The sequence below is a fragment of the Nothoprocta perdicaria genome, unplaced genomic scaffold (genome assembly GCF_003342845.1).
Source record: "Nothoprocta perdicaria isolate Ctin4 unplaced genomic scaffold, notPer1 scaffold_17, whole genome shotgun sequence".
Classification (NCBI taxonomy): Eukaryota; Metazoa; Chordata; class Aves; order Tinamiformes; family Tinamidae; genus Nothoprocta; species Nothoprocta perdicaria.
Genome location: NW_020454871.1, coordinates 2,385,276 through 2,400,008, shown reverse-complemented (window position 1 = coordinate 2,400,008; position 14,733 = coordinate 2,385,276). Strand labels below are relative to the sequence as shown.

The 14,733-nt window shown below is 39.9% G+C and overlaps 1 protein-coding gene across 2 annotated transcripts in view; it reads right to left on the bottom strand.

Annotated features, from left to right (window-relative positions):
* Positions 1–633: 633 nt before the first annotated feature.
* Positions 634–14,733, bottom strand: part of PCDH11X (protocadherin 11 X-linked) — a 62,614-nt gene continuing 48,514 nt past the window's right edge. For both annotated transcript variants that reach the window (XM_026035909.1, XM_026035910.1), the window contains exons 3-5: positions 10,688–10,735; positions 7,401–9,887; positions 634–1,271 (exon numbers count right to left, since the gene is read on the bottom strand). In XM_026035909.1, coding sequence (XP_025891694.1) covers positions 1,266–1,271; positions 7,401–9,887; positions 10,688–10,735 — 2,541 coding nt within the window. In that variant the 3' untranslated portion in view covers positions 634–1,265. The remainder of the gene's footprint in view (positions 1,272–7,400; positions 9,888–10,687; positions 10,736–14,733) is intronic.

Below are 14,733 nucleotides of genomic sequence, written 5' to 3'. Positions count from 1 at the left end.
CAACCCAGTTAAAAGCAGTGCCTATATTTCATTTTATTCTAGCAAACTAGTATCATGTAAGTCTTCATATAAGTGCAGAAAACAAGGTTCTTTATACTCCTTTGCTTCCTAAGAGATCTTGTTATGTATATGAAATGCTAGCATTATTAGATGATGCATATTAAGCATTATTTGCTATTATGTGAAGCAATATACATTTGCAAACAAACTGCAAATAAAGCAATGATATAGAGTCTATTAATGAGCTTTATACTAAATTGCAATATAAACAAAATTGAACTTAAAAATGAACTTAAAATAATTTGGGAGGAAAAACAGAAGACCATTCTTCACCCATATGCTGGCTAGCGGTGCACTAAATTGTAGCTTCAATCAAATTTATGCTATCTCCTATTTTATCACACTAAAAAACAGACCACTGGATTTGTGGTGCATCTTTAAAAAACCCAAAGTGCTCCAAAAGATTAAGTGTATGTCACCTGATATACAGATATTATCTAAATTTCAGCAAGCAAAATGCAATTTTTTAAAGTTATTTAAAAGGTGAGTATTTATTAAAAAGTTTTGTGGGTAAGAAAGCAGAAAGTACTCATTTTTCACTATACCTCTTGTGCCTATAAAACGAGACAGCACTGATTTGATCAATTCTATTTATGRTCCGTAGCTGCAATATCATTAAAAATGTTATGGAATAGATATAAATAACACTTAATCCTTAATATATGTAATGGTGCTGTGACATACACTTGATTTTTTTTTTTTTAAACGCAGGGAGTATAAAGAACTTACATTCTCTTTTTAATGTACGAATAAAATTTATTGCTCCCTTTTAAAGTATTTATATCAAATATTTCTAGTTTATTCAACTGAAATAAATAAGAAAAAAATGGAACAAGATGATTAGAAGCAAAACAAGAAAGCAACAGATTTATCATAATTGCCAACGGTGAAGATTGATGGGTCACGTTACTTTTTTCTTAGCAAAACTACAATATAGAACACTGTAGCACAACGTACTAAAGTCTCTTTGTCTTTTCTTTTTTTTTTAAAAAAAAGAACTTTTGCCCTTGATACCTTTCAGTAGGGCAGCTTGAACAGTTCATCGTCACTTCCAAACCCCTCTGGAGATGAGACGATAAAATTCTTCGGCAATCAGAGCCAGGACAAAGGGCTTTCTCGTGCTATTTCCTTGTTTTCATGTTTGCTGGCTTAACATCATTGTGTACGCGCACGACTTCAGTATCTAACATCAGATGCGATGACGTTCAGAGCTGGCAAACAGAGAAACAGCATGAGAAAAGCCCTTTCCTGCATCATTTTCCCCAAACATTGTAAAATTTGCCTCCAAATTCCTACCACATCAATCACACGGTGGTTTGAGAAGCACTGAAATACTGCAGCTCTAGACAAGAAACCATTTTTGGTCCCTGTGTGTTTCAAGTTTCTATAAGTATGCAGAGAACTTCTTACACATAATTGAACTGTTAAAATGGAGCCATATAAATCATTGCTAAGTATGCTAGTCTATGTTACTCTAGGTTTCTAACTTTTTTTTTTTTACAGTGTCAGACCAAAACCCCCAAGTGCTCTAGCCAGAACCATACCACCTAGAACATATTATACAGGGTTGTAGCTTCTCTGATCCATAGCATGAAGAGTCAGAATGCTCAAACCCCAGAAAAATTAAATTAATTCAGATTAATTATTCCATAGGAAAGAAAATGCTACCAATAGCACCATCCCCAAGACAACTAAGTTCCTTAGAGGTCAGATAATTGCATCTACTATAGCACAACAAGTGATAAACCTGGGGGAAAACTGGCATAGAAAATCAAGACAGGCTTCATGTCCAACAACGGTTTGAACTTGAAAGAAGTTGTGAGCAGCTAAGTGTAGGGCATCTAAATGAAAAATCCCACTGAAGTTTACTTACATTGAAGAACAGTCATATTGATCCTGCTGATAGCACGAGGCTATGTGCACATCGAGCTGCCTACCCTTCTAGCTGACGTGCCCATCACCAAATTGTTAATGCTGGAATGCATCTAGTAACTTAAGTATATATTCATTTAAAAAAGGTGTTGTTTCCACAAATTAGAATTAAGTGTTCATATTCAAAAGCTTCCATTTTTCACCTCAGAGAGCCCCATAATTTTTTTTTCTTCCCTGTTGTGCTGTGTTTGTTTTCTACCATAAGGTAACAAGGAAACTTTGATATGCTCTCCTTAGCTTTTTTTTTGTGAAAAAGGTGTATTGCAAAATGAATTTTGAATAGTGGTTTTCCCCAAAGTCTTCAACAAAAGGAAAACATTTCATTGACCAGTTTTGCTTCAGTGCAATTGCACAAGTAGCTGCTCACTAACCCAGGAGCCTCAGAACTTGCCTTATCCTTCAGTTAATTTTTAACTCCAGATGTGAATTTCAGTTGCTTCTGAAATGCATATACACAGCAGCACACCAGAATTAACAGTAAAATTACTAGCCAGAAAATTAAGAGAAAATAACAAGATAATAAGTAGGATTATAGTAATCACTTCTGAAATGGCTTGTGGAAATGGCTTATACCAGCATCTATTTATCTGATATTTAGAAAAAAAAAAAAGCTTGCAAGTAATTTACTCCAGAATATGGGTATGTCACTTGGATAGTTCTCTCTACACTCTTATAGGACGAGGGGACGAGGGGTAATGGCCACAAACTGAAGCATAAGAAGTTCCGTCTCCAGGTGAGGAGCAACTTCTTTACTGTTAGGGTRACAGAGCAGTGGAACAGGCTGCCCAGGGAGGTTGTGGAGTCTCCTACTCTGGAGGTCTTCAAAACCCGCCTGGATGCCACCCTGTGCCACATGCTGTAGGTGTGCCTGCTTGAGCAGGAAGGTTGGACTAGATGTAGAGGGACCTCTGTAGAGGTCCCTTCCAACCTTAAATATTCTGAAATATTCTGAAATATTTATCAGGAGTGTCAGTGTCGCTGACTCATAGTTACAGGATACTGGATGCAACTCAGTCTCACTAGTTATAATCTAAAGCACTGATTTCTACACCCAGGTCCATATCATGTAAGATCTGCAGAGCTAACAGGTCCCAGAGAAACACAGGATTCTTTTAATTTATATTACATGCACACTAGTGTCATAGTGAGGGAGGAGCTATACTGTTTCCTTGCATATCAAGCTARAACCAGGAAACCTAATATACCATATTTGTAAGCACGTCCAAGCAGTCAACAGCAGGAGTAGGGCCCCCCAAAAAGCAGTGTATTCTAAATGAGATCTACTTTCCATTTAGATTTCTACAAGGAACACAATGCCTACCTCCATTTAGTCTCCAAGAAACAAGTATCAAGAGAGACCACTGTGCCCTTTGAAATTCCTTCCTATCCATAAGTACGTCCACACATGAAAGAATCCTGATCACTCAGGTCAGCTAACCCAGATTTCCATTAGCAGTCAAGCTCCATTCCTGCTCACTCCCTCAAAATGCTCCTGGACACATGTATGAGCACTGGAGCTAACACATGGACAGGGGAAGCAAGGAGGACCCAAGAGCTGCAACTGTAAAGCATGATGATAACTTGCAGGTAGAGCAATGGCACAGAAATTAAGGATGGACTAAAATTCAATCCAGTTYCCCAGTGATACTGCTACAAACAGGCTTATGTTCCCTAACAGCAAGTCAGACAACATGCATCCAGTTTCCAAAGTCAGAAGTTGAAAATGGCAATCTAAGAGCTCACAGGACCCTTCCTCAATCATTGGTTCTTTTTTTAAAAGGAGGTTTGTACTGCTCTTGAAATTTCTGTTTTTCTAGTTTAAAAAAAATCCTGAGATAACATTAGTTAAAAGAAAAGGAAATTCTCATGAAACTGTGGAAATTTCTTTGAACCCCAGTCGTGAACCACACTGTCTCTTGTAACCACAAGCTATTCAGTTATACAGTCTTGTTATCTAAACAGAAATTTGAACTATATAAGTGTTAGTGAAAATATTTAAGCAAAGATTTCAGACTTTTAAACAGTTCACATACTGCATAAAAAAAGAGACTGCCTTTGCCTTTGCTTTCTATTACGTCGATGCAAATGAATAAAGGGTTAAAAGGTCTGTGATAGAATGGAATGTCACAGACCATCTGACCTCACTGAAGTCAACGTCAAAAAAGCAAGTGAGCTTTCATAAAGCTTGCAGACAAACTGAAAATCTGCTCTATGCTTTTTTGCCCAAGAAAGACATTCTTCTAAGATACCCACAACTCATGAAATGTTGTACATCTATGACAAGATAAGATGCCTCTGTAAAAAAAATAAAACACTGAGTTAGTTTCATTTCACAAGTCTCCAAACATCCTAATTTGAAAAATGTTCATGACCAAGAACCCTGTTCACAATTTTTGGCTAGGTAAAACTTCTTCTGCACAATCACCTCAACTACATCCCAAAAGAAAACACTCTGAGGGTTCCAATTCTGTCATTCCTATTGATTCACTCCTGCTGTGTGACTTCAAAATAATATCGCTAAGTTCCTGGCTCCCTCGTCCCGGCTCACGCACAAATTACACAGAGAAGCTGATCTCTCCCTTCTGCTCAGTGTTACATCAGAAACATCCTTCTCCCTCCTAGTACAGTTCATGACCCAATGTATCCTCCGCTGCTTCTGGAGTGTCTGGCTCCTTCCTAAGCAGAATTTCAGCTGTTGCTTTGCTGCATTTTTTACTACATATGGACAAATAAGAAACTCTGGTTTTTAGCAGGAAAACCTCTCAAGTTCTCATGCTGYTTGGCAAGTACAATCGTTGTTCTTTGTGATTCTACAGATCAATATGACAAATTTAGTAGTTAAGCAAAGTAGTAACTTTCTTTTTAAAAAGCACTGAATCACTACTATTCTATGTATTTTACCTTTATCTCAGAATTATTTCCAATATTTGAGTAGAAACTCAATTCTTTCATAGAGAAAACTAACGTAAGACTAATTAGTATCAGCATCCATTAGAAAGTGGAGACATCTTCATACTTAGTTTATTTGACCGAGGCTCTTCCTTCAGAGAGATTTTGGCTTGTAAAAGRATGTACTTGTAACACTAGTAGCTGCTAGTGATGAACAGTTTTCTCCACATTAGACATTTATTTATAYACCAGCACATTGACTTTAAGTGAAATGATTATTCTCAATTCTAACTGTTCTGCAATTATTCTGAAAAYAGGGAGAGTGTGTGACCCAGAGCATCCTTAGTCACAAACACTGTTAGTCTCCAGGGTTGGAGGATTGCTGGACAGCACGGTTTCAGAAGCACCAAGGTAGAACCAAGGTTTTGTTTTGTTTAGATTCTAAACTAGATCCTRACACTGAGAACTGTCCTGCAGTGACCTAATGATCTGAAAAGRGGCAGAACAGTACAGGCTACAATATAAAAACAACRGGATAGGAGCAAGACCAACTATTTWATTCTACTACGTTTCATGAGATACRAACCTGTCTTTGTGATCAAAGACCAGCACAAAGGRCTTAACTCAAATGCTCTTTCTTGTCCCAGTATCACTTTTATTGATTAATGAAAYTGCCTATGTTTTAGTCAGGTAACAGAAATATTAATTAAAGTGCTCAGGGACAGACATGTCTTTCAAACTAGTGTAAAAGGTCACCTTGAGAGCGTTAATTTCTCCAGCAATGTGGTCATTTCCATAATCAAAAGGAGGATAACTGTAGATTTATCAAATGGGCAAACCTTAATCTCTTCTGCATATTCAGAGCATCGCAACAACATCAGGTAAAACTAAATTAAGGCAAGCTAGTTTCAAGTCATGAGTATCCCAGAAAAAAATATTACTGTGCTTCTCCGGAGAGGAACCTCCTGTCACCAACCTTTAAGATACAAATTGAAAGGAATTGCTCATTTCTCACACCAGGTCAGCAAAAAGGAAYTGTTTTTCATTCTGCTTTAAAAGCCTCTTCTGATGAGAGCATTACCTCAGTAAAAGTCTAGAGAGCTCGCTTTATTTGTTAGTGGGTATAACAAAGTGGCTTTGAGCATGCAACATAAGAACATTSTTGGCTCAGAGGAACTATACCAGGAGCTGTATTATACTCTACTACACTCAATATTCTGGATTCAGGAGAAAAGTAACTTAGACGAGGCCCACAGAGACACTGAAAACAGCCCCACTCTCCTCAGACTTGGACAAGTTCAAACAAATGAGAAGCTTTTCTCAGTGTAATTTAAAGTAACATATTCAAATACCTTTAGTAGAAAATATTAAGACTGCAAAAACCATAAAATTTCCATCCCCATCACTGAGTTATAAACTAGAAGCTTTAAAAAATATATATCTGTTAATGCATCTCTGCAAGAGATTCATGTTTTACAGCACAAAGGGAACTGGACTACTACATAGATTTGTGCTGTGAAGGGGAATAAAAATAAAAAACAAACAGCCCATACTGGAATTCTCAGTAATATAATCAGTAGCATATTCTGCTAGAGCTATACTGATAAAATATAGATATACTAATAAAAAAAGAGAAAAAATCCAAAGCCTCAACTGGGATAAAGACTTATTCTTAGAGAGGCTTTGTTTCTRAGCAAGAACATGAAAACAAAGCCTTATTACTAATGAAGCTTTTCAAAACACATTAGAGCCAGCTTTGAGCAATTTAAAGCCTTCTGTAATATCTCAAGAAAAAAAAGGTATTTCATAATATTTTATTTTTAGTTTTAAGCTGAGGATCCTTTAGACATTTCCTATACTGCACAACAYGTCTCAAGAGCCAAAACCTACTTAGTAGGTCTAGCAGCAGGAGTGACTGTACTGATGGTTCTAATTTCCCCCCAGTTTTCGGTGCTTATCAGTCTAGCTTATCAGTAAACAGGCCAGTATGGTGCCAGGCTGGCAATGGTGCTGAAGGCCTCAGCRGAAAATCCCTTCCTGCTTCTGAGAGACCTCGAAGGAAAGCTCTGCTCAAACCAAGGCAGCACTTCCAGATGCCATTAATATTAAGAACCACTTAGCAGATCCTGTAAAGCTTTATTGCTTTCCACCTGGCCAAGATGACTTCGATTCCCGGGCATGTAACAGTGGAGARGACAGGACCATAACCCCGTTGGCCTCTCAATCCAAAGTCCCGGCTACTCCGGCGGTGCGGGAAGTGTCATGCTGCCATCTACAGTCGGGAACACCCCGCGGAGTCGCACAGCGCTCCGCTTCGGTTCTGACACTCAACAGTCGCTTGGTTTTAAGGCTCGCCCTAAACACTGGCAAATCCCGACTGCTTTCATTCAATGCCTCCCGTAAACGTGGCGCTGCAAAGTTGGCCTCCGGTGGAGGACACGATTCTGCAGTGCTTAGAGCTACACCTATGAGGAAGGAAGACAGGAAGGAGAAAGAGAGTACCTTAAACTTTGCATTACCTGTCTGGTGTGTATGGGGCCTGGGGTCTTAAAGCCTCCTTGACAGCTGCATTCAGAAACACTGTAAGGGTCCGAGCTGCTCGACGAGCACTTGGAGAGCGAGTCGCAGCCCACCACAAAGGTGTTATCTAGAGGCAGTTCCTGAATGACATGGTGCTTCTTAGGGGGAACAGGAGTCTCGGGTTTAATTTGGAAGGTAGGCTGCGGCGAAGCAGACTTGTAGTGCTTTGCTAAATCTGGGCTATCTGGCTTAAATGTGGTTGGCGTCGTGGCCCAGTTATATTTTCCCATAGTCTGTTCTTCCAGTTCTACAGGAATGTCTAAAGTGCCATTTATGTGCTCGTGGCCAGGATCGTCAGGCTTCGATTCTTCAATTGTCACAAAGTTGAGGAGGAGACTTTTTGGCGAGCGCTTCTTCTTCTTCTTTTTCTTCTTGATCTGCCTATTCTCTTGGTTTGGAGAAACCCATTCACCACTCTGCTTGTTTTTTTGCACCACCTTGTGCCTGGGGGTCTGGCGGCACCGTACTAAAGCAGTRACAAAAATTACCAGGATAACTGTCATTGTGCCTGCAATAATCGCAATGATGATCTTGACATAATCATTGGTTTGGGGGGTGATCTCACCATCCCCAATATTCTGGCCAACCGGAGTTTCCATATTCCTACGCACTAGCTCTTGCACATAGGAACTATTGGTGACCGTCTCATTCACAAACAAATGCACAAGAGCTATGGTATAGAGAGACTCTGGCTGTCCTAGGTCATTGACTTTTATCACCAGTCTATGCAAGCCATGATCGGCCGTAATTACTTTCTCCTTCAAAGTAATATTGCCTGTTAACTGATCAATTGTAAACAAGCCCCTCGAGTTCCCACCTATGATGCTGTAACGGAGCTCTGCATTCATTCCTGTGTCATTATCAACTGCAAACACTTTAGTGACTACAGACCCCGGACCGGCCGATGTCGGAACCAAGTCATAGGAATAATTAGATGAAGGCATAACAAAAACGGGCCKGTTGTCATTTACATCAACCACATTGATGGTCACTTTGGCAGTCGAAGAGCGCTGCACTCTTCCTCCATCCACAGCTTTCACCTGAAAAGTGTATGACCCCTGCTGCTCCCTATCAAAGGTAATATTAGGCCTTATTACACCTGTAAGCGGATCAATAATAAAATTGTCTCTCCCATTTAGTATAGAGAGAGTGACTGCAGCATTCTCACCAGAGTCAGCATCTGTGACTGTGATCAGCCCCACTGTACCATACATGGGTAAGTTTTCTGGCACATAGAAGTTATATTCATTGTGGGTGAAAGCAGGGCTGTTGTCATTCTGGTCCAGCACCGACACGGTCACAGTGGCGTTGGTCTGCAAGGGCGGCATCCCGTTATCCTTGGCCAGCACAGTGAAGGAATACCTGTCCTGCTTCTCGCGGTCCAGCTTCCTCACGGCTGTCAAGATGCCTGTGCGACGGTCCAGGTTGAAAATAGGGGGGGCATCGGAGCCCAGGATGTAGCTGATCTCAGCGTTGCGCCCGCTGTCGGCATCCGTCGCGCTGATCTTGGTTAGCTGCGTCCCAGGAGCGTTGTTCTCGGGAATGGAAAGGCCTATGATGGGTTGCGTGAAAACTGGGGCATTGTCGTTTTCATCTTTGATTTTGATCAGGAGCATGGCAGACTGATTTAAGGGAGGCTTCCCTGAATCCGAAGCCACTATTTTAATGGCATATTCCCGTGTGGCTTCGTAGTCAAGAAACGTGGCTGTTTCCAGAAGGAACTGATTATCAAAAACTGGCTTTAATCTAAATGGAACATCGTGATCTGTAAAACAGGTGACTCTGCCATTTAGATCGGCATCCTTGTCCATCACTGTTATCAGTGCAATTTTTGTATTAAGTGGAGCTTTCTCAGATAAAAGAACTGTCCCATTCACTGGATTGATGATGTATCTTGTGTCTATTGAGGGGACATTATCGTTAATATCTGTGATATTTACAGTGACTGTTGCTCTTGACGGGGTCGAGCTGCCATCGCTTGCCAAAACAGTTAGTTTGTGTACAGGAGACTCCTCTCTGTCCAGCGGTTCTCTTATGGTGATGAGACCAGTAGCATTATCAATGGCAAAGAGCCTTTTAGCCAAACTGGAGATCTGATTGCTGAAATAGAAGTGAATTTGTGCATTTGAGCCAAGGTCTGCATCTGTGGCATGGAGCTGCGAAACGGAGGTGCCCACTGGAGCATTTTCGGGAATGCTGACTTCGACGTCGTTCTCCTTAAAGACCGGCCGGTTATCRTTCACGTCGGTCACCGTGACCTGCAGAATGGCAGTGCTGGACCTCGGAGGAGTTCCACCATCCTCCACCTTAATCTTCATCACGTATGTGTCCTTCTGCTCCCTATCCAGGATCTGCTGCACGATCAGCTGAGGCCACTTATCTCCCTCAGGTGTCTCGATTATATCCAGGCCAAAAACATTCTGACCCTGTAAGACAAAGCATGCACTTCAGTATGGCAAAATATTTAAATAGACAAACATCTCTGCAGTGCTCTGAAATTAGCATAAGATTTCTATACAGTATACAGAAATGCACGCTGGTTGAAATCTTCAGCTGAATTCTCACTCTGCTATTTGTTTAGACCAGTCGAGAGGACAACTACTGTCATTATCCTCTTTTTCTTTCCCTGTCTCTCATCCTTCAGAAGAAAGAAGGATGAAAATAGGATTTTTAACCTATATCTTCCATATGGACAGATCACTAAAATTGAATGTGAGGACACAAAAACAAGAATTGAAACTATTAGAAAACTAAAAAATTTTGAGTAATTTGAATTGCATTTACATTCTTCAATACTTATAATTCCTTATACTGTAATACTGAATGATTGCTGCTGGCCTGGGGCCTTTTATTGTGCTTGCCTCTCACTTATATTAGTAAGAGCACTTATATTAGTAAGAGCATTAGTGCTGTTGTGACCCAAATTCACATGGGACACTTTGGAAGAGACATCTCCACTTTAAACACTCTAAAACTATGACATGTTGAAAGAAATAAGATTACAGGCATTTACTTCTCTTTTTCTATCAGCAAAACCTAACAAGGAGATCCAAAATGAGATTTAATAGGCTCAGAGTTCTGATCACAGGACTTTCTCAGAGCAATGAACAACTCTTACCTTACTCAACTTTCACAGCACCCTTCTGAGTGGATTCATGCACTACACTGCAGTCTTTGAAATGATAAAATTGACATTGTTATTGTGAASTGCCTGCTGCATATTTACCTGCTCATTTGTAATGGATCCAAAGGTCCTTTTCGGAGCTGTTTTGGGCTGTCATATAAACAAAAAAAAATAGATTTTAAAAAATTGTAGTATTTAGGTAGATTATTAAACATACAATCAATGAAACACAAACAACAACCTAGAGCATCTAGGGTTAAGAGAGGAGGAGTGCAGGGGTGAAGCCTGGGCAGGAGCTTGCCTCTAGGCGAGCACAGTGCAGGACCACTCAGCTGAGAGCACACAGCACTGGGGACACCCAGAGCAGACCCTAAAGCCAGCCCAGCAGAACCAATGTTCCTTACGTGGGGGCTTCACTGAAAACACCAATSTGGAAATGGAGCAGTTCTAATGCAGGTACCAGCAATATGGTCTGTTATGTCCAAAATCATTTAGGGATTTACATTTTTACCAATAAACTGACAGAATATATTGATTTCTCAAAGAAATAGGAAGACAGAAGGAAAGAACCACATGACAAATAACCACACAGAACCATTTCTTGTGATACCTAAGTACCCTAAAATTAAAATCACCACTACCTGTAGAATTTTAAGACTAAATTACACAACTGTAGATATAAACATAAAATTATTATATACAATTATGCTATTTGACAGACAAAGGGAACATGGAAGTTGTCCTCAACCTTCATTCATGAAAAGCACCCTTTGGAGAAAAACACAGAAACAAAGGCACCTCATCTGCTCGTGTCTAAGACCTTGCCCTATGCACCACAGCAATCCTTTTCCTCATGCACCGTCAGTTAAAGACACTCCAGCATGTGTAATTTCTGTAGCTCATGTGAATCTTATATAAGGTGAACAAGGCTAAACAACACGCACGTGATTAAAGTTCACTCCTTCCAATGAATACTGCAAGGAGCTGGAGTACACACTTATTTACTGCACCTCAGCAATCCTCTTGAAATCAGCYAGCTTCATTATTTGTAATAACCTGACCCTGCTGGAAAAGTAAAACAAGCAGATTTAAAATAATTATGTTCTCGAAGGTCTAACTTAGCAATAATGGAAAATAAATTTGGAGGTGAAGGTGGAAGTGGGGTAAAATCAGGTTCACAGAACAATTTTTTTCTTTTTAATGATCGTTTCCTACCTGCACTATGAACCTATTTAAACTGCTTCAGCAATATTTTTAAAAGTAATTGCTTAATAGCAAAAACCTTCAGTACAAAGTAATGCAGCTGTTTGCTAACTTCTATTTATCCCAGATATAGCAAGATAGAAACCCTTTGCAGAGCTCCTGAAACATTTAAAGGGAGGTGCTGGCCACCGTGTCTTCATGGGCTCTGCCGAAAGGCATGGAATTGCTGTACAGCTGCACTGCTGTACTTGCAAAGAAGAGATTATGTAGCAGGATTTCTATTTCCAATGCAGAATACTGTATAATAACTACACAATGGACCGCTTCTCTTAACAAAAGCTGAAAATTAAACTTGCATTTTTCTTTGACACTTTGGATGTGAAAACGCGAGTTCCCAAAGCCAAGCTAAAGCCCTAAATACAAAATATTCTCCATGACAGACATTAATGGATGTAAGTTCCTATAATAGGTGGCTATTAGAACACTCAAGGCTAATACCTTAAGTGTCAGAGCTCTCCTAGAGGCCCCTTGCCTGCGATCTCTCGCACAGTGTGCRGTTCACAAAGGCTCGAGTCTAATACACCGCTTTCCTACGCAGAGTCCCTGCGCCCATCGCTGTGCACAGCTGACAACTCAAGTTACCTGAAACGTGTGCTATTAATACACATGGCCACCACAGGGACTGAGTGGCAGGACCTCAAAAGAGGAAATAAAATTTCACGTAAGTTTTTTTTACAAAAACTCTACCAATGCAAAATCTCCTACATATTTGAAATTTTAACTGTTAGTCAAAAGAATTACAGATTAGAGGCATGTGAGTCAAAATTGCTGCAAGCCTGTGCTTTCACATGTGCTTTGAAGGATATCAAGCTTGAGTCTGAATAAGATGAACTCCAAATCCACAGCAAGACTAGGACTGGGAAGCTTCTACCTACATACGAACCTAAAGCTTCTTCTTAATTCTGAATCTTAACATACTAAAAGAGAAGGACACACATACTATTGTGTATTGGCTATTCTCAACTAYGTAGTTGTGTCCTGATAACATTTTGCAGGACAGAACCAGGGTTCCAGAGGGTTTTTGTTTGTTTTGATGAGATCAACTTATTTTGAAACATAGATTACATGAGTACTTAAAAAGGCTTTAGTTTTAGTTAACAAATAACTCTGCAGACTAGAAGTCACGTTGTATCCCCACTACTTTGTTACCATGAAGTTAAAATATTTTATCTTCACAGCACTCCTACTATATGAACAGTATATAGACTGCAAGTTGAAATAGAGGCATTTTAACAGCTGTCCAAGGTTTGTAGCTTGGCTGAAGGARTCTCATTTTATTAACTTTAGTTTAATACATGACTCAATTTAATAAACTTAAATCCTGCTTTTAGACACAGAGAAAGGTTGTAGATAGGGGAACTCCAAGTAAGCTCCCTTCTCAAGCCTAACAGCTGTTCTAAGATATCCACACACATCCTATTGAACAGAAAGTGATTCCATACCCGAAACAGAGATTAAGACATGAAATACTTTTGAGTTTTACCCTACATCACCAACTTGGTAGTGCTCCAGACACCTGTCCTGTTCCCTGGTAGGCTTAGGTCAACCCTTTGAAGTACAAACATTGAATACAGTACAAATGTAGTGTGTACAAATGCTAGGTTAAAAACACGGAACAAGTGAATTTTGATAATAGCATACTATAGCTGACACAAAGATTTGCTCACTTTTCTAGTTAAGACCAGCACTGGGGACAGAACTAGGAGTCTCCTAGGAAGTGAAAGAAATAACTACATGTTTTCACAAGAGCTTTCTAATGCGTTCCTGTGCTTTCAGAGGGAACAGCTCTGAACTGCTGCTCAGAACAGCAGCTAAGTCAAGCCCATTTTGCTTTTACAGCCCTAAGAGACACCATAGGCCCCTAGCACACCTTTGAGTGTCCTTAGGTGAACCCTGCCCAGGTGCTGGAGCAGCAGGAACCTGCAGAGCCCTCCCATTTACTCCCTGCTCTGGGACCACATCTGCATTTCCAAGTGGAAGAGCACCAGAAGAGGCAGCTACTTCCATGCAAGAAAATAACAATTAGTGAAATGCCTAAAAAAATTCTTTTACCCAAAGTAGAGATTGGCCAGGATCCTCAGCTGCCATTAATTTCAATGGAAACCAAGGATTATGGACACAGAGATCCTGCCCATGACAAATGAAAAAACAAAACAGATGTCAAAGGTGTTCTGTGCACAAAAGGTTAGTCTATGTTAGTATGTTATGTTAGTTATGTTAGTAACTTATTGGCATTATTCATTCTTATCCATGCCAAGCAAATGCTTAAAGAAAAAAAGTTTGTTTTTCCAGACAGAAGACAGCTTTATTGAGCCTCATCCATACCCTAACTTAGCTCTGCAGTTTTACTAGAAAGTTATTTAGCAGAGCTACCAAATTTGATTTGAAAGGCTTCTAAACTTAAGTGTCAGCTAGGAGCCAAACCCATTGTTTCTTCCCTTTATGTTTGCTTTCAAAAAAACCATGGACCAAACCATTTATCTGAATGTCATGAATCTCCCACACCCCCACCCTTCTCTTCAGGGGCTTTAAGTCTCCAGAAACATATGGAAAACAGTAGAACAAAATTACAAGTTCTTTAGTTTCAGATCACAAGGGCATTCTTTCATCCAAAGACCCTACTTCACATCACTGTATCACTGTCTTACAGATTTTGCCATTAAAAATACATTCTTAATGAAGAAAACTTACAGTTCACACAGGCAAAAAGTAATAGAATGAATAATAATCTCATATAATAGAGTTCTTTCATTTCCAATAGTAATCCTGCAAACATTCACTATTATCTTTCAGGGCCTATAGGCCAGGGGGCAAACGCTGCTGAACTCAACAGGACAGCGAAGAGCTCTCAGACCGTGGTTCCTGGCAAGCTTTTGTAAAGCTCA